Here is a 20,584-nt window from a genome sequence, read left to right on the forward strand (position 1 = left end):
ACTACTCCCTAGATCAGAGGTCATTAACTACTCCCTAGATCAGAGGTTTAATTATGACTACTCCCTAGATCAGAGGTTTAATTATGACTACTCCCTAGATCAGAGGTTTAATTATGACTACTCCCTAGATCAGAGGTTTAATTATAACTACTCCCTAGATCAGAGGTCATTAACTACTCCCTAGATCAGAGGTAATTAACTACTCCCTAGATCAGAGGTTTAATTAACTACTCCCTAGATCAGAGGTTTAATTAACTACTCAACACATTTGTGTTTGTTATTTGTTATTTATTATTTAATTATTGACATAATTTAGTAAAGAAATAATACTTTTTGTTGGTCTCATTACTTACATTTCTTGTTAAGACAGCATGGTAATTAGAAGGCTAGCCTATTACAGGTCAGTTGTGATTGCAAAGAATATTTCAAAAATCCCCCCCCCCAAGTTAATTGTAAATCATTAAACTTGATCAAATTTGTTTCATTCAATATTTGTATTACTTAAGTAGTCAAGCTCTTTGTTGGTCCTCTCTCAGTGCCCTGTGTCTGAGCTGATATACAGTGGGGTGCAAAAATATGATATAGCCCTTGTATCAATAGAATGACCTCTTGGTATGTAACCTAGACACTTCGTGACGTCAGAATTATAAGGTTCTATCTCCATTTTTGTCAAAATTGAGTTTTTTACATAATCTGATCCATTAGGTGTTTATTAATGCCTGTGTGGTGTTATTTTTAAAATGTTGACATTTTTGAGTTAGTAATTAATAAAATACAAAGGTTCCATCTCACAAAACATAATGGAATGTAAAAACTTTGACGCTCAATATCTCTGAACTGCCCTAAACGGAGATAGAACCTTATCATTCTAAACGGAGATAGAACCTTATCATTCTAAACGGAGATAGAACCTTATCATTCTAAACGGAGATATAACCTTATCATTCTAAACGGAGATAGAACCTTATCATTCTAAACGGAGATAGAACCTTATCATTCTAAACGGAGATAGAACCTTATCATTCTAAACTCACGACTTGTTTAGAAGTGAAATACAACAAATGCACATTTCAGCACGTGTGGGTAGAGACTCAGGACAGCAGGTAGAGACTCAGGACAGCACACTCCCTCACGTGTGGGGATGTTTGACATCTGGCTGCTACTGTTGATTTGATTGGAGAAGCACCCTCTCAAATCTGACAGAACGGTATTAGATCTGAGCATGCTGTGCCATATCATTAGGATGATAATCAGCTTTCTTTTAGTAAGGAATAACTCGTTAGCTTAGATGTAGATTTTTTTTTCGTTTATAGGGAACTTATGTATGTATTTGCCGCTCCATGTCTTAAAGTCAGAAGCATATATTATAATCAGGATGATGATTGACAACTCTATGTTTATGTTTATTTTCCTTGTGCAGTCTTGAGTGTTACTCAAGGCAGTAGTATTACTGAAACATTTTCATTGAATGTATTGTAACAAAATCAATGTAGTTTTGTTCACTTCAGTCATATAATAGATTTCAGCTTAGGTAAAAAAAATTGGGTCAGTATACAGTGGCGGACTCAGGCTGTTTGAAGGGCAGGGGGGGGCGAAAAGAAAAAAAGGGCACCTACTGCACAACATGGGACCCCGTCAGTGCACATGGTCAAGTTTAGACCATTGGAGGGGCAGCCAATAGGGCACATCCTCTAATTTTCGCCACTCAAAAAGTGCATTTTTGCCACTCAAAAGGGCACTTAAGCGAGACGTTTTTCAACCGTGGGGGCACCAGGAGGGGCGGTCGCCCCCAGAGTCCGCCAGTGTCAGTATATTCTGCACCTTTTTGTAAGATAACATTTTTCCTGAGGTTTGTTTATGTTTAATATGAAATGAGTCAGGCCTTGAGCAAGTGAATCAGAAATGTGTCGTATATTTTTTTGCTGCTGTTGCCTCCTTACTTTGAAGAATTGCAAGCAAGTATTCTGGGGAATCCTATAAAAGAAATACAAAAGTAATTATGGAGAATTGTTTGAATAAGGTGTTATGTATGTCTCATTCCCAGATGTTTTATACAAATACAATAATTACTAAATACAAATGTGTATAGCAACAGAGAATATTGAGAATTGCAAACATTTAATAAAGTATGACTGTATTTGCATGTTGTGGTTTTGAGTTGACTATCACATCACGTATTTTCTAGTAACACATTAAATGTTTCTCAAACAGATATGTACTCCTATATGTGCTCCTATAGTGCTGAACATATATACAGTATTTAATATATTGTTGTGGAAATCTAAGTTCAGACTGACTGGTCTTCAGTGAGACGGAGGCACAAAGAGCACAAACACAATACTTTTTTTGAGTATTTAATAAGTAGTTTGCAAAGTACAGTGTTGCGTCACAAGCAACAGAAGGCCCTGCTCACAGGACACATACTTTATTATTATTTATTTATTTTTTTCTCTGAGTGGGGCAGTCCCACTCATATTTTCATTTTCATTGTGACAGAGACAGTAGAGATTTGACAGGAAGGATGGGTGAGAGAGAGAGAAGGGATGACATGCAGGATATGTCCGCGGCTGGAATCGAACCGGGAACCCTGCGGTTACATGGTCAGCGCTGCGTTGTTTATGCAACGGTTGACATAAGTACCCCCCCTGTACAATATGGATTTCACTGTAAATGACATGGTACTAGGGCTGTCCCAAACGACTATTTTTCTAACGATTAATCTAACGATTATTTTGTCGATTAGTCGGTTATTCTAACGACTAATTTAACGGTTAGTCTAACGATTATTTTTTTGCTGTTCGATTAATGTATCACTTAATTTTCCCCAAATAAATGTCAAAAACTTCTCTTATCAACATTTCAGTATTTTATTCAATTATTCTTGCACTGCAGGGCAATATTCCACACAACAAAAAAGATCCTCTCTTTCTTACAGTCCAACATAAAATATTATATTATAAAATATAAAAGTTAACTTCAAGTAAAAGGAAAAGTGCAAGGAATGCAGTAAATTCTGTAAAAAAGTGACATTCTAACCGGAATACCGTATACTCTCAGTAACAATCTTTAACAATAACAATCTCAACATAAAATATAATATTATAAAATATAAAAGTTAACTTCAAATGTGTTGATCATCTCACGAAAGCCTTGACCCTCCACAATAGCAACAGGTCTCATGTCCTTGACGATCATCTGTAAGATGCTGTTAGAAAGCTGAGCAGCCATCTGGGGTGTGCATGGAGTTGTGCTCTTTTTGTGGAAAAAGTTTTCCACACTGCTTTGCTTCCTGAAAATAAAAAAAGCACACATTTCTTATCATGTGTAGGCCCCTTAATGTCCACCTCACTGCTATGTTTAGCCAACATGGCCATTTAGAAGTCTGTCCATCACCACAACACATAGCTAGCTAGTAGCTACATGGCTAGCTAACTTTACTCTCGCTGCTATGTTATGAATAGCTAAATTGATGCTAACGTAGCATGCGAGCTACGAGCTAGATAACGTACAGTAGGTGCGAGCACCACAATAACAATAGGCTAGTAAGGCTACCGTAGCTAGCCAGCTACATAGCTAACGTTACTCTCGCTGCTATGTTATGATTAGCTAAATTGATGCTAACGTAGCATGCGAGCTACGAGCTAGATAACGTACAGTAGGTGCGAGCACCACAATAACAATAGGCTAGTAAGGCTACCGTAGCTAGCCAGCTAGTAGCTATCCATTTTTCACTGATACACGGCCGGAAAAGTGAACAGAAATACAACGCTGACTTACGGTGCTAGCTTGCGGCTGTCTTCACAAAGCGCTCCAGGATGCTTTCGCTTGAGGTGCTCGTTCATTGCAGACGTACTGCTGTGATAGGCCAATTCATTTTTGCACAGTTTACAGACCACCACATTGCCATTGGTTTCTTTTTTTGTAAAGTACTCCCATACTTTGGACGATCGTGGGCGAAGTCTTTTAGCCGCCAGCTCGAGTAGGCCAGCTCTGCCTCCGTGTTTGCACTGGTCGCAGCCATGTTGTTTTTTACGACTAACCGACGCATTTTACGGCAACCGACGTATTGACGTAATCGATGACGTCGATGACGTCGAATAATCGTAACAGCCCTACATGGTACCTCACAGAAAGACAAGAACAAACCATGAACAGGACACAAATTCAGCAGAAACAAGATTACCTGCAAAGAGCAACCATCAAATCCAAATGTACTTATTGACTCTCAACATTGTCCTTGCCCAGTCCTCCTAACCAATGGCAATCGGAATATGCCTCTATTGCATGATGTCACAGAACAGCTGAGGATACTGGTTTGAGGAATCCCATTGCCACAAGTAGCAGATTCCTCTGGTCTATTTCACCATGCTTGTACAGTATACATGTCTGGTCTAACACTGGTGGTGGAATCACTACAAGCTAGATATGTGGGATTAAGCTGCAAGGCACTGCAAGTGTCTTCTAAATTCGGTGTTAGCCAGGGTTCAGAACAATCATTTGAGCAGTAACAAACATTTTCACCAGGTAGATTTCAAGCAAACAGATTTACTTAGGAGACAGATGCCTTGCCAATGGCAGGAGTAGATCAGTAATTGAATACACAGACAGGTCTCGTTCACCTAGATTAAACCCATTCCTGTGACTAAGTTAATGTTGATTAGAGTCTTTAAATGAGCATAGATAGTACAGTTAATGTTGATTAGAGTCTTTAAATGAGCATAGATAGTACAGTTAATGTTGACTAGAGTCTTTAAATGAGTCCAAACCCACAAGAAGAAATGTACTTAGTTACATCCCATGGACCTACACAAGTACAGTTTGTAGCCAAAGTAATTTTTATGACACTATATCGCCTACTGGTTGTTTTCTCATGATATCATGCATTCCAATGTTCCTAGTTCTTGTTTTTACTACAATACCCATAATGCCGTATAGCCAACGCATACCTTGTGATAGAGTTCAGCACATTCGTCAACTGTATCGGTAGAAACAAACTGTTTTAACTTTCACAGCGTTTCAACATCAACCTGCATATATATATAAAAATAAATATGTTTTAAAAAGATATTTGCTTCATGATTGTAATAAACGGGCATTCGAAGATAAAAGCTGAAACTGCCAATGTGAACAAGCGGCTTGTTTATGTGTCCCCCAATGTAATGTGTCCGACATTTCTGCAAGAAATGGGAAGGTGGGGCGTTTTGAGATATTCATGAAATTATGATTTCTCTTATTTTTCTATATAATTAATACATATAAGGATTTTCTTAAAGCTTTTCTTTAAGTGCGTGGACTCCCTAAGGTAGGCTTGAACACAATTTTCGGGCAATTTGTGTTTCCCCGGGGGGCAGTTGGGGTCGTTAGTCAACGTTCTCCTCTGAGGGGGGCCCGTTGTGGAGTGACAACATGGGGGTCCTTGAGGTGGAGAGCGAGTGTGTGACTTCATCAGTGCAACACTGTAACCCAGACAGAACGTGACGTTAGAATTATAAGGTTCTATCTCCATTTTTATCAAAATTGAGTTTTTTTTTTTTACATAATCTGATCCATTAGGTGTTTATTAATGCCTGTGTGGTGTTATTTTTAAAATGTTGACATTTTTGAGTTAGTAATTCATAAAATACAAAGGTTCCATCTCACAGAACATAATGGAATGTAAAAACCTTGACGCTCAATATCTCTGAACTGCCCTAAACGGAGATAGAACCTTATCATTCTAAACGGAGATAGAACCTTATCATTCTAAACGGAGATAGAACCTTATCATTCTAAACGGAGATAGAACCTTATCATTCTAAACGGAGATAGAACCTTATCATTCTAAACGGAGATAGAACCATATCATTCTAAACGGAGATAGAACCTTATCATTCTAAACGGAGATAGAACCTTCTCATTCTAAGCTCACGAGAACACATTCTCTGATACACTTTGATTCACCTTCGTTTGAGACGTTGAGCAGAAGATCGTTCCGTGTTGTTGAGACCAGATAATATGATCACTCTGGGCCGTTCCGTGTAGAAGGTTACCCATGAGGATCAAAATGTGACATTTATCAGAGCATTATATATCAAATGGGGTGAAATGAAATGTCAATGAATGTGAAAATTAAAATATAATGTGTCTATTTTTTAGGAAATTAAGTCAGAAATACATTTCTCAACCATCTTCTTCCATCATACAAAATGTTTTGACTTTTGGAAACATCAAACATGGAAAAAGGAAACATCTACCAGAAAAAGTAACCTCATTAATGTTCTATTGACCTTGGCCAACTAATATCTTCACTTATATTTCGTTTTCAAGAAATGGTTTGGCTTCTGTAAGATTTAGAATCATTTCCCGATTGTCCGGGTCAAAAAGGTAGATTATTAGATTATTTTCTAATGTCATGCCCTCATGAGGAGCGAGCATAATGAAAGTTAACACAATTAAGAAGTATAGGTAGACCTACCAAATACTTGTAGTGTTTAAACTAATATCGACTTTAGTTTATAAATGAATATGTGATTTAAAACTGGTCATTCTATTACCAAATCCATAACTGAATGACTCAATTAAATCGGTAACAGAATTGTATGAAATTGTATTGGCTACATTCTCCTGTATTATACAGGTTGTGCAGAACCTGAAATGGCTCTGAAACGGCTGTCTCTGTTGGAGAACCCTTTAAAGTTAGCTATCAAGGGTTTTTGTTTAGCATACATTTGAAAATTAAAAATTGAGTCCCCAAGGATCATTCTGTTACCATGGAAACGCCTCAAAAGAAAATTCCTTCACGCATGATATTGCAGATCTTTTTTGTTTGTCTTTTGTCTTTTTCAGAACAGTTCGACGATAACCCATTGAAGATAGCTAACGATGAAAAGGAAGTCGTCCAGTCAGCCTCGGCACCCTATGCAGAGAGGAAGGGGGGTCGGTGGTGCCGGTGTAGAGAAGGAGGCAGCGGACTCCAACATCACAACAACAACAGACCATGACACTCTCACGCCTTCATCTCAGCAGAGGAGACACTTGACCATGACGCAGCGCAGCTCCGACTTGCTCAAGTTCTTAGACGAGGACAGAACCGAGCAGAGGAGGTTCTGCGACCTGTCTGTCACCGTGGGACAGGGTGGGACGCGCTACAGCGCCCACAAGGTCGTCCTAGCCCACGGCAGCAGCTACTTCAACGCCAAGCTGACAAACAACCCAGACAGGGTTACCCACGTCACCCTGGACCACATGGAAGAGACCGCGTTCCAGCACTTGCTGTGCTTCCTCTACACGTCCGAGTGTGTGGTCACGGAGAGCGAGGTCCCCGGCCTGACGGAGGCGGCTCGGTTCCTGGACATGACGGACATGGTGAAGCTCCTGACAGGTGGGGGTGGGGGGGATGACCTGGCGGGACCGGGGGCTATAAACCAGTCGAAGGCAGAGGGAAGGGCAAGCGGAGGAGGGGAGCATCCAGGCGCAGATAAGAAGGCGGCCCCGGAACCCCCGACGGATCATTCCACGGTCGTCCAAAGCCCGGCTGGTGTCAGGTGTTTGTTCTGCGGCCGTACGTTTTGCTACAAGAAGTCTCTGGAGAACCACTTGGCCAAGAGCCACAGCCACGGCAGCACTATGCAGGGAGGAGAACCAGGGGAAAAAGAAGTGATGTCAGGAGTGAGTCAGGAGACGGGTGTTAGCACGAGGAGGTCCGCCCGCAGGAGGAGGACCCCCGCCAAGTTCGAGAGAAGTGACACAGGGAGGGGCGGCGGCAGTGTTGCAACTGAGGGAAAGTCAGGATGTCACAACAATCCTGCCAGTAAAGAGACAACAAACACTCTCACAACTGAGGAGGAGGAGGAAGAAGATGACGACGATGAAGACGAAGAAGAAGAAGACGAAGAAGAAGAAGAAGTGAGGAAACAAAAAAAGCCCAAATCTTCTGACACGAGAAGAGCGGCATCGACCCCAACTGAGGCGGCGGAGGATGGGGAGGAGGAGGAAGAGGAGAGAGAAGAAGAGGCTGAGGAGGAAGCGGTGAGAATGGAAAACAAGAGTGTGGCGTGTGGAACCAGAGGGAGCAAGGAGAGTTCAGACATGGAAACAGAGCAACAGACTGGAGTGGAGGTGGAGGTGTACAGTCAGGCCACGGATGCCTCTAACCAGGCACCAGTGTACCCTGAGGGCCTGGCCCCCGTCATCATCCAGACCTCCAGCAAGAAGACTCTTCAGTGCCCCAAATGTGACAAGACCTTTGACCGCACAGGTGAGTACTGACTTGTGACCTGTCCAGGGAAAACTCAAGGCCCTAGGTCAGTGTTTCTCAAGCCTCTCCTCAGGGACCATCAGCCGTTCCACATATTTGATCTGTTCCACCACCAGCACACCTGATTCAACTAATCAAGTGCAAAGCAATTATGGTTTGTACTTGACTAGTTGAATCAGGTGTGCTGGTGGTGGAACAGATCAAATATGTGGAACGGCTGGTGGTCCCCGAGGCTGGTGGTCCCCGAGGAGAGGTTTGAGAACCACTGCCCTAGGTTAAACAACTAGGACCATGTCAGTTTCTGCAGATCAGGTGACGTCACATGGTCATAAGGAATAATTCTTGGCCTCAGTAGTCGTGATGATGAATCAAATGTCCTGTCATATTATATCTCTGTACTGTTATATATTTCAATAGGAAAGTATGAGAGCCACACCAGGGTTCACACGGGCGAGAAGCCGTTCCAGTGTGACGTCTGTCTGCAGTGTTACTCCACCAAGTCCAACCTGACGGTGCACAAGAAGAAACACACCAGCGACGCCCCGTTCCAGAGGAAGGACCACAAGTGTCCCTTCTGCAACAAGCTGCACGCCAGCAAGAAAACTCTGGCAAAACATGTCCGAAGGTAAATGCCTGTCACATGACATTTACATTTACATTTTTGGCATTTAGCAGACGCCTTATTCCAAAGCGACTTACAATCAATACATTTGAATACTAAGCATGTGAATCATCAGTCCACCAGTCGTAGCAGGAAGAGTAATCCAGCTCAGGCCCGGGGCCATTGATAGAAGGAAAAATCACCTTTTTTTTTTTACACTGGAGAAACAGAGAAACAGTACAAGGGGGGCAATAGAAGTTCTTAGGGACACAGTAGAGAGGGGAAAGCGGGTGTCTTTAGGAGACGTAGTGCTGAGGGGCAGAAGATGTCACATGACACACTCACTTATAATTAGGGATGGGAATCAAGAACCTGGTTCCAGTTGGAGAACCGGTAACACATTTTCCAACGCAGTATCGTATCGGTATCAATAACATCCGAGGTTAGCGATTCTCTTATCGATGAATGAATTAATCGTTTAATCGTTTAATGACCACACGACCAAGGTCGGTGGAATTTGTTGTCGGTACCACACAGAAAATGTATCAGGAATCGATCAGGGAATCGATAAAGAATCAAACCAATAAGCAGAATCGATAATGGAATCGGTATCAATAACATCTAATCAATTCCCATCCCTACTTATAATGCGGCCTTTAACAGCCAAGCTGATTAAAAACCTATATTATGTTTTAGGTATTTGGCGGTACTCGTATGTAAACTACAGGTGTTCTAGGTAATAGTCATCTGAATAGTTGACCTTTATGCCAATAGGTGCTCCCAACAAGTTATTTTCAGCACCTAATAACACTGCACTTCTGTCTTTATTAATAACTTCCCCAGTGATGGTTATATATATTAAGAACTTTTGATAATAAGCAATGTGCATGCATGTGTCAGAGGTCATTCCCAATGTATCAGCATACTGTACATTGGTATTTGATGTGTTTTTTTTTAAAGTTTTTTTTTTCTGAGTGGGGCAGTCCTACTCATATCTTTCATGTTTATTGACAGTTACAGTGAAGATTTAGACAGGAAGGATGGGTGAGAGAGAGAGGAGGGATGACATGCAGGATATGTCCGCGGCCGGAATCGAACCGGGGACCCTGCGGTTACATGGTCGACACTTAACCCGCTACGCCACCTAAGCGCCCTGTGTACATTGGTATTTGATGTGTTTTAATCACTGCGGTGTGTTTTAGGTTTCATCCAGACCACATCCAAGAGTTCCTGGCCATGAGGAAGAGGAAGAGTGAAGGCTGGAAATGTGATGTAAGCTTTGATTTGATTATCACCCGGTGTTAGCCTCTCTACCAACAGTTAGCCTGTTAGCCTCTCTACCTGAGAACGTATACAGAGACTGAGAACGTATACAGAGACTGAGAACGTACACAGAGACTGAGAACGTCCACAGAGACTGAGAACGTACACAGAGACTGAAAACGTACACAGAGACTGAGAACGTACACAGAGACTGAGAACGTATACAGAGACTGAGAACGTACACAGAGACTGAGAACGTACACAGAGACTGAGAACGTACACAGAGACTGAGACAGACCTTTTCCAAAAACTGATGTTTGTGGTGCTGGTGGAAAGCCAGTGGGAAGTACAGAAAGACTGTGTAAGGTAGAGAGATGAAAGGGATATAGAAAGTTAGATCTTTACCTTTTCTTTTTACTGTTTTCCCCTGCTTTTATATTCATTATATGCATGTACAGTGGGGAGAACAAGTATTTGATACACTGCTGATTTTGCAGGTTTTCCCACTTAGAAAGAATGTAGAGGTCTGTAATTTTTATCATAGGTACACTTCAACTGTGAGAGACGGAATCTAAAACAAAAATCCAGAAAATCACATTGTATGACTTTTAAATAATTAATTGGCATTTTATTGTATGAAATAAGTATTTGATCACCTACCAACCAGTAATAATTCCGGCTCTCACAGACCTGTTAGTTTTTCTTTAAGAAGCCCTCCTATTCTCCACTCATTACCTGTATTAACTGTGCCTGTTTGAACTCGTTACCTTTATAAAAGACACCTCTCCACACACTCAATCAATCAGACCCCAACCTCTCCACAATGGGCAAGACCAAAGAGCTTTCTAAGGACATCAGGGACAAAATTGTAGACCTGCACAAGGCTGGGATGGGCTACAGGACAATAGGGAAGCAGCTTGGTGAGAAGGCAACAACTGTTGGCGCAATTATTAGAAAATGGAAGAAATTTAAGATGACGGTCAATCTCCCTCGGTCTGGGGCTCCATGCAAGATCTCACCTCGTGGGGCATCAATGATCATAAGAAAGGTGAGGGATCAGCCCAGAACTACACGGCAGGACCTGGTCAATGACCTGAAGAGAGCTGGGACCACAGTCTCAACGAAAACTATCAGTAACACACTACGCCGTCAGGGATTAAAATCCTGTAGCGCACGCAAGGTCCCCCTGCTCAAGCCAGCGCATGTCCAGGCCCGTCTGAGGTTTGCCAATGATCATCTGGATGATCCAGAGGAGGAATGGGAGAAGGTCATGTGGTCTGATGAGACCAAAAATAGAGCTTTTTGGCATAAACTCCACTCGCCGTGTTTGGAGGAAGAAGAAGGATGAGTACAACCCCAAGAACACCATCCCAACCGTGAAGCATGGAGGTGGAAACATCATTCTTTGGGGATGCTTTTCTGCAAAGGGGACAGGACGAATGCACCGTATTGAGGGGAGGATGGATGGGGCCAAGTATCGCGAGATCTTGGCCAATAACCTCCTTCCCTCAGTAAGAGCATTGAAGATGGGTCGTGGCTGGGTCTTCCAGCATGACAACGACCCGAAACACACAGCCAGGGCAACTAAGGAGTGGCTCCGTAAGAAGCATCTCAAGGTCCTGGAGTGGCCTAGCCAGTCTCCAGACCTGAACCCAATAGAAAATCTTTGGAGGGAGCTGAAAGTCCGTGTTGCCCAGCGACAGCCCCGAAACCTGAAGGATCTGGAGAAGATCTGTATGGAGGAGTGGGCCCAAATCCCTGCTGCAGTGTGTGCAAACCTGGTCAAGAACTACAGGAAACGTCTGATCTCTGTAATTGCAAACAAAGGTTTCTTTACCAAATATTAAGTTCTGTTTTTCTGATGTATCAAATACTTATGTCATGCAATAAAATGTAAATTAATTACTTTAAAATCATACAATTTGATTTTCTGGATTTTTTAATTTTATTCTGTCTCTCACAGTTGAAGTGTACCTATGATAAAAATTACAGACCTCTACATTCTTTCTAAGTGGGAAAACGTGCAAAATCAGCAGTGTATCAAATACTTGTTCTCCCCACTGGTATATGTTTTTATATATGGTTTTTTATTCACTTTATGTTCTTATTCCTGTTGTAAAGCACTTTGAGCTGCATTTCTTGTATGAAAGGTGCTATATAAATAAAGCTTTACTTACTTACCAACAGCAATACCTGGGGGCCAGCAGCAGTGTGAATTTGGTGGTGTGGTAGTTGACCCTCACAACCACTAGTTGATCCTCATCGTTCTCTCCTCTCTCAGGTTTGCCACAAGTCTTTCACACGCAGGCCCCACCTGGAGGAGCACATGATCCTCCACTCACAGGACCGGCCCTTCAAATGTGCTTTCTGTGACGACCACTTCAAGTCCAGGTTTGCCAGGTTGAAGCACCAAGAAAAGTACCATTTAGGTAATAATGGGAAAATGCAACATTGATTTAAGAAGTACAGTTTAGATCAGGGAATCAGTCCTTGTGGATTCTTCTTTAGCCAGTTTCATTTCATCGTATTCATTCAGAGTATATAGATTGGTTTAGTCACAAAGTTTTTTCTTTATTTTTATTTTTTTAAGTTATTTTTTCTGAGTGGGGCAGTCCCACTCATATATATTTTTTTAATGACAGATATAGTAGAGATTATGACAGGAAGGATGGGTGAGAGAGAGAGAGAAGGGTTGACATGCAGGATATGTCCGCGGCTGGAATCGAACCGGGAGCCCTGCGGTACATGGTCAGCGCTTAACCCGCTACGCCACCTAAGTGCCCACAACGTTTTGTTGTTTAGTCACAACCGTAGGGATGTAGGGGAGAGGTGTCCTATCATTTGTTTTAAATAATGTTATTGAGTTTACAAATGGTTCACGTTAATCAATGACCATATGTCGAGGTTAGTTTACTGCAGTGACACAGGGGTTTTGAGTTTGTCAACTTTGACCCCTTCCCCCTCTGTCCGCAGGCCCGTTCCCATGTGACATCTGTGGCCGACAGTTCAACGACACGGGCAACAGGAAGAGGCACATTGAATGTACACATGGGGGGAAGCGAAAATGGACCTGCTTCATCTGTGGAAAATCAGTGAGGGAGAGGTATTCATCATTCCTTAATTGACCCCTGACCCCCCGATGTCAAGTCAAGTCAAGTCAGCTTTATTTATATAGCACGTTTACATACAGCAGTGCTGAACCAAAGTGCTTCACAGTTGTAAAAATAGATAAAATGCAGGAAATAAATAAGATGCACAATGCACACAATACAATGCAATACAAGATATGGTAAAGTTAGAAGAGAAGATAAAAGGACTATAAAACAATAAGACAATAAGAGCCAGGGACCTACAATAAAAACTATAAAATAATAAAAGCCAGGGACCGATAGCTAGGTGGGGGGGAAGGCTAGGGAAAACAGGTGTGTTTTAAGGAGGGATTTAAAACTCTCCAGGGTCTGCCTGGACCTGGCATCCCAGTAGATCTGCTTCACATACAGTATTGTGGAAAAAAATACGACACCCCATGAAAATCTTCTTCTTGAAATTATTTTTCAACATATTTAAACACATGGACATTTGATATTCATTTGAACAATATTGAGAGATATGAGGTAATATCACTAAACAAAAAAACCTTTTAAACACGATTTGTAAAAATGTAATTAATAGAAATGCAAATTTTCTTGCGAGGAAACGTTAGGACATTGGCTGTGTTCGAAATGGCATACTAGCATACTGCATACTAGCATACTCAATGAGTATATACTGCATACTGCCTACTAAATTCATAATAAGTATGCCAATACCAGCCGACCGTTTACACTGCAGTATGCATTCTGCCTCCCAGAATGCATTTCGCACCGGCCGGCAGCAGGGATTTTAAATCCTCAATTTTAAACCTCCGTTGGCAAAAAGCTGTAATTTTGGCTCTACAGGTGTTAACGTGTCATTTTATGAATTGTTAATATGCATCCCAAAATGTGTCCAGTTTATCAAAATAACCAGTTTATATATCTGATCTGATGTTTTTTCCCCACTTCTGTTCGCTAGCTACATTACGTTGCTTAGATACCTTCACTGCGGGGTTCGACAGAAACATTGTAACATAATAGCTAAACAAGTAGTAAAATGATTTGGGGGCGGGCCAATATCTTTAGCTAGCTAAAGTAACTAGCTTACTATATTGTTGTCTTTGCAGTTGGTAAAAGAACAGGATTAAAATAAATATGAGAAATAACATATCTTATATGTTAAATAAGTGGTAACAAACATTTTCATTAGTTTTTGTGGGGTTCAAGTACATTGCCTTTATCAATAGATATTGTTTGAAAGAAGATCAAATATTGATATGTCCATATTTCTTAAAAAAAGAACGATATATTTCATGGGGTGTCCTAATTCTTTCACTTGACTGTGACGCCGTACTCTGGTACCGTTTTCCTTAAAATCTTCAAACATTTTTGTCACGTAAGCTCTTGAGCTCAAAAGTCAAGTCAAGTCAAAAGTCACTTTATTGTCCCATCACTGGGAAATGTGTATTGGGCTTGCACCCCACAGCAGCCAACAAAGAGCAACAGACAATACAGAATGTTAAAACACAAACAGAAGGCAGCCCTGATTAAGACGAGTGGAAATAAAACGATAAGCAAGATATGTTCACATTCATCTGGTGCAGTTTAAAAGTTTAACAGAAACCGGAATAAAATAATTTTTAAATCTGTTTAATCTAGAGCGGGGGACTCTAAACCTCCTCCCAGAGGGCAGCAGGTCAAACTCTGTATGTAGGACATGAGAGGGATTCATGAGAATTCTATTAGCCTGTCTGAGAGTAGCCTGTTCAAAAATAGACTGCAGGGATGAGTGGCCTTTCACCCCTATGATCTTCCATGCAGTCTGCATCAGTCGGACCAGTTTGGACCTTAGTTGTACAGATAGGTTACCAAACCAAGATGTAATGCTAATCACTCACCCAAGGCCTCAATAGAATGGAAGACTTTGAACTGGACGAGACTCCTGCGAGTATAAACTCACTTGTTTATACTAGCAAAGTAAACATTTATTGATACAAAAGCAGAACAACTTTATTGATTCGGTCACTTTAGACTTTCATCAAGAGTGACAGTAGTTCTCAGTAGAGTCATCATAGGAATCTAATCTGTATATACTACTTGTCAGTCTAATGATTGTAATGTTTTTCCCCCATTTTAGAACGACATTGAGGGAACATTTGCGGATTCACAGTGGAGAGAAACCTCACCTCTGTAGTATCTGTGGTCAGAGTTTCCGCCACGGCAGCTCCTATAGGTCAGTATCCTTTTGGCAATTAATGACATAGGAGCTCTTATTGGCCGTCATCTGTGGGTGGGAGTTCCATTGTTTATGTAGTTTCTATTGGTCAAAATACTATGGGATGTTTTTGACTTTGTAAAAGAGTGAAATGGTGTATCAGATCAGCATTTTAACAAAAACAATTCAATAATTTAGAATCAGAAATCACAAAACGGTTGGCTTAGTGATGGATTGATTAATACATTTCTGATGCATATCAAACTTTTTTTTTTCCAATCTTGATTCATAGGCTTCATCTCCGAGTCCATCACGATGACAAACGTTACGAGTGTGACCAATGTGGGAAAACCTTCATCCGCCACGACCATCTGACCAAACACCAGAAGATACACTCTGGTGTGCTATTATTTCCATAATAAATCCCTATGTTTGTTTCGCTGTTGTGCACAATCGTCTGTGCAGCACAACAATAGTTTGTGACACAAAGTGCTCACTCTGACATCTCCTCGGTTCTCTTCAGGGGAGAAAGCGCACCAGTGCGAGGAGTGTGGGAAGTGCTTCAGACGCCACGATCACCTGACCGTCCACTACAAGAGTGTCCACCTGGGGGAGAAAGTGTGGCAGAAGTAAGAAGTGGGAGTAGAAGTGCTCATATGAGACTTAAGGCCAATGCACACGGCGTGCGATCTTGTCGCACGACAACATTCGATTCTCAATTCACACCACCGAAGTCGGACCAGGCAGGCTGATTACTATAGGCTCTACCAATATTGCTTGCCTTGCTTCCACAATTTCTACAAGATACAACTGGGCATATTGTGCCTACATGCTCGATTGTTATTATTATGTAATATAGGTGTCTTGTAATCCCATATGAGATGGGCCGTGTTGTTGACTTCGGTGGTGTGAATTGAGAATCGAATGTTGTCGTGCGACAATATCGCATCGCACGCCGTGTGCATTGTCTCATTCAAAACAATGGAATCGAATTCGGCGGTGCGACAAAATCGCACGCCGTGTGCATTGGCCTTTAGGGGCGAATGTTCTATAGAAGTAGAATTCTATAATATCAGAATTAGTATCTTCCAATGATATATAATTCGAATTATTCTAATTGTGCTTATTCTGTTATCAGAATCCCTGAGCCCCTCAAATCTGTGTTGCAAACCCTATTATGTGTCTTCTTGATTGATGAATAGTTTGATGAGGGCTGAGGGTTTGATGCAGTTTGTTTTCCATAGATATAAAACGGCTGTGCATCAGTGTGAAGTGTGCAAGAAAGAGTTCAAGGGGAAGTCCAGTCTGGAGATGCATTTCAGGACCCATTCAGGTGAAATGATGATCCATGAAGTCTGTCAACCTGTTTGGGTGGCTGCATATTATTGTATATATATTTTGACATACAGTGGAGGAAATAAGTATTCAACACATCAACAATTTTTTAATTCAACATATTTCCATTCCATCCTATTCACATGAAATTGAGATGAGACTTTGGTATTAATTAGCTTGGTGACAAATGAATTGTTTACTTGCATTCAGAGGTGGGAAACCCTTTTTCAAAAGAGTGGAAGTACTTACTCGCCAACATGCACTAACCCAGCTGATTCTAATTAGCACAGGTAGGCATGGAATAAGCTGGTTTAGTGCTTTTTTAAAATACTTTTAATACGTTTTCCCTGTATCATTACACTTTATTGTACATTGTTTTACATTTACAATTTCTTTAGCTGTGTAGTTTTATTGAGATAATACCAATGTCTGGTCTATATTTCATGTGAATCGCTGCAATGGAAATATGTTGACCTGAATTTGATATACACTACACAGATGATAGAATGGTAGGCGGTATGTCAACCTATATTCTTTAATACTGTCTTTGTCCCGCTAATAAACACCTTTTCTTAAAAAAAAAACGAAGGTGAAAAACCCTACAGGTGTCCAGTCTGCCACCAGACCTTCCGGATCAAGAAGACTCTCACGAAGCACATGGTGATCCACTCCGACGCCCGCCCCTTTAACTGCCCCCACTGCAGCGCCACCTTTAAGAGGAAAGACAAGCTCAAGTACCACATGGACCACGTGCACAGCACCAAATTCACAGAGCAGCAGCCTCTCGTAGTGCTGACAGGTGAGGACAAAATCGTGACTCATACGCCATACGACGGGGGACCCTCCAAGGTTTACCGGGCGGCCGAACCCAAGGCCGTCCTCCAGAGCACCCCCGCAGACGTGGGTGTGTGTGCGCCCGTCACTCTAGTACCTGTCCAGATGGGAGGAGGGGTCGTCCAAGGACGGGGTGACCTGGGTGGGCATGGGACACCCCTCTCGTCCCAACCCCACAGTGTCTTATCCATGCAGGCCCAGGGGCAGCAGCAACAGGCGTCGGGGTACCAGGCCGCCACGGACCTGGCCTTCCTGGAGAAGTACACCCTCACCCCGCAGCCCGCCAACATCGTGCACCCCGTGCGGCCAGACCAGATGCTGGACCCCAGGGACCAGTCTTATCTAGGCACGCTGCTGGGACTGGACTCTGGCACCAACGTTCAGAACATTTCTAACTCTGATCACACCCACTGACTGATGCCCTCTATCCCTGCTCCTGTATGTAGACTCGTGTTGGCCCACTCCTATTCAGAGCCTTCTTTTTGAAATGTTTTTAATGTTTATCTTTTTTTTATATAAAAAGCACTCTCTGTCATGCCATGAAATCAGTGACTCTCCAACTATTTTTCTCAAAGGTCTGGGTGTAGGCTGGAAAAAGTACTTAAATGTACTTTTACTTAAAATACAGCTTAAGTGGGATCTAATTAAAGTTTATGGGTGGGATGAACGTCTTGTTCACCATGATGTGTTTACCCCTGTGCATATTGAATGTATTAATATGTGACACATATCATAATACATTTCTTGCCAGTATGGAAGTGAATCTTAATGCTGATTCGGAGGCTTAGTCAGCTTGCAATCCCCTCTATCCCCTCTGGGTGGGGCTCTTGTACCGGCACATCAATACCCTTAAAGGGACACTAATTGTTAACATCACATTTTCATTGAAAACTGCGATTTATTTCTATATTCTGTAGTCAAAAAGATAAGAGAAAAGGTCCTAAGGAAATGAATACTATTAATACTAATGACTATGATGTCATTAGTATGTCAATACAGCCACACACAGTCTGAACTGACTGGATGAATTTGTTTTACCCCCCAATGACCCCAATTGATCATAGGAATGAATGTGATGTTAAAAACTGGTGATGTGTCCCTTTAACCATATCTGAACCAACCAGTCAATGTAATATGTATATCATGTGTATGTACTGTGTGTCTCTTTGAAATGTAGGTTTTTAGTAACACACAGGAGGTAATAAAGTGTTGCTAATGAATTGTCCTTTTGTGCCCTTATGATCTCCTTATGGTGACACCTCTGTGTCACCTGAGGAGGACTCGTATGTTGTTGCAATTCGGTTGTTAAGTCTGACGTCAAACGTGACGTTTAGCAATTTCCGGGTCCAAACCAGAAATTCCCCGCACCAGAGTACCAGTGTACTACAGCGGTAGAATGTACAGTTCAATCGTTTTTTAGACTGGGATCTATTCATACAACAAGGGACACAGCACTTTCCCGTTTTTCCCATATTTGTCAGCGTCTTTGAGCCTCGGAAAAGCGCTATATAAATATAATTAATTATTATTATTACTAATTACTGAGGCATTTCGAAGACAGCGCCTCAGCCAACTTTGGACCCGGAAACACGTCACGACTTAACAACCGAATAAACAAACTTTTCTGTCCATTCAACACTTTCACCAAATAAACCCAGACCATGTGCACAAGCTGGAGGTAACCTGGAGGGATTATTATGTTGTTAATATGTGCAATAACAATCTTTTATTTGCTAAATAAAGTGAATCATGTGCAGAAATTGGAGATCCTACGTGTTCCACCTACGGTATGAAAACGTGACCCCCACTATAAACAGATGAAAACTTTATTCACATAAACTTATTTGAAATGCATGTCTCCGTATAATTATCAGAATACCTACCACCTTCTACAATCACAAGGAGTTACCTGACATCAGTCTACAGATGGCAATTATTCCCGGATGACCTCATCCTTCATCAGTGTATTTGCAGCAGGTTTGGGTATGAGTCAGTGGTGGACTCAGGCTGTTTGAAGGGCAGGGGGGAAAAGAAAAAAAGGGCACCTACTGCACAACATGGGACCCCATCAGTGCACATGGTCAAGTTTAGACCATTGGAAGGGCAGCCAATAGGGCACATCTTCTAATTTTGCCACTGAAAAGGGCACTTTAGTGCGACGTTCTTCAACTGTGGGGGCACATGTTCAAGTTTAGACCATTGGAGGGGCACCAATAGGGCACGTCCTCTCATTTTGGACACTCAAAAGGACGCTTAAGACAGACGTTTTCCAACCGTGGGGGCACCAGGAGGGGCGGTCGCCCCCCCTGCCCCCCCCTCTTGAGTCCGCCAGTGGTATGAGGTAGGATTCAGATGATCTGTATATAGAACATATTGAGTACATAACAGTAAGTTACCATACAGAGGCCCAATCAACTTCTTCTATTGTGTATCTTGAGTCATTTTAAGTGAGCAGTGAGATGTGGTGAAAGTGGTGTCTTACAGTGTAACACAATGTGTTACTGGAAACTTACCCAGACACCACCACCTAGAGGACATGGTGGATAGAAATTAGACATTGACATAAAAAAAGGGGTTTTCAACAGCACCAACCAGAGTAAAGTTATTTCATTTACATTACATTGTAGACATTTAAGCTTCTCCTGAGGACACCCGCTTTTCGTCTCTACTGTGTCCCTAAAAACTTCTATTGCCCCCCTTGTACTGTTTCTCTGTTTCTCCAGTGTAAAAAAAAAAAAAGGGTTTTAGAAGAAGGTGATAGGAGAAGGTTTTTCCTTCTAACAATGGCCCCGGGCCTGAGCTAGATTACTCTTCCTGCTACGACTGGTGGATTGATGATTCACATGCTTAGTATTCAAATGTATTGATTGTAAGTCGCTTTGGAATAAGGCGTCTGCTAAATGCCCAAAAATGTAAAAATGCCTTCAGCACCATGGACAGCGCCCGCACGGAGCAGAGGGGCTGAGTGACGGAAGGGGTGACGTCACATACACCCGGCTGCCACGCGTTACGGCATCAGGTGGGAC

At 42.0% G+C, this 20,584-nt stretch overlaps 1 protein-coding gene across 1 annotated transcript; it reads left to right on the forward strand.

Annotated features, from left to right (window-relative positions):
• Positions 1-6,861: 6,861 nt before the first annotated feature.
• zbtb41 (zinc finger and BTB domain containing 41) lies at positions 6,862-19,150 on the forward strand (the record flags this gene model as incomplete). Its single annotated transcript, XM_080543154.1, has 11 exons — positions 6,862-7,789; positions 7,874-8,236; positions 8,654-8,861; positions 10,040-10,109; positions 12,382-12,529; positions 13,074-13,203; positions 15,312-15,407; positions 15,682-15,788; positions 15,913-16,018; positions 16,634-16,722; positions 17,314-19,150. 11 exons carry the CDS (start codon positions 6,862-6,864, stop codon positions 17,970-17,972), a joined length of 2,904 nt encoding a protein of 967 aa, XP_080399280.1. The 3' UTR covers positions 17,973-19,150.
• Between the last annotated feature and the right edge of the window lie 1,434 nt (positions 19,151-20,584).

This window comes from Nansenia antarctica (assembly GCF_963989245.1).
Source record: "Nansenia antarctica genome assembly, chromosome: 12".
Taxonomy (NCBI): domain Eukaryota; kingdom Metazoa; phylum Chordata; class Actinopteri; order Argentiniformes; family Microstomatidae; genus Nansenia; species Nansenia antarctica.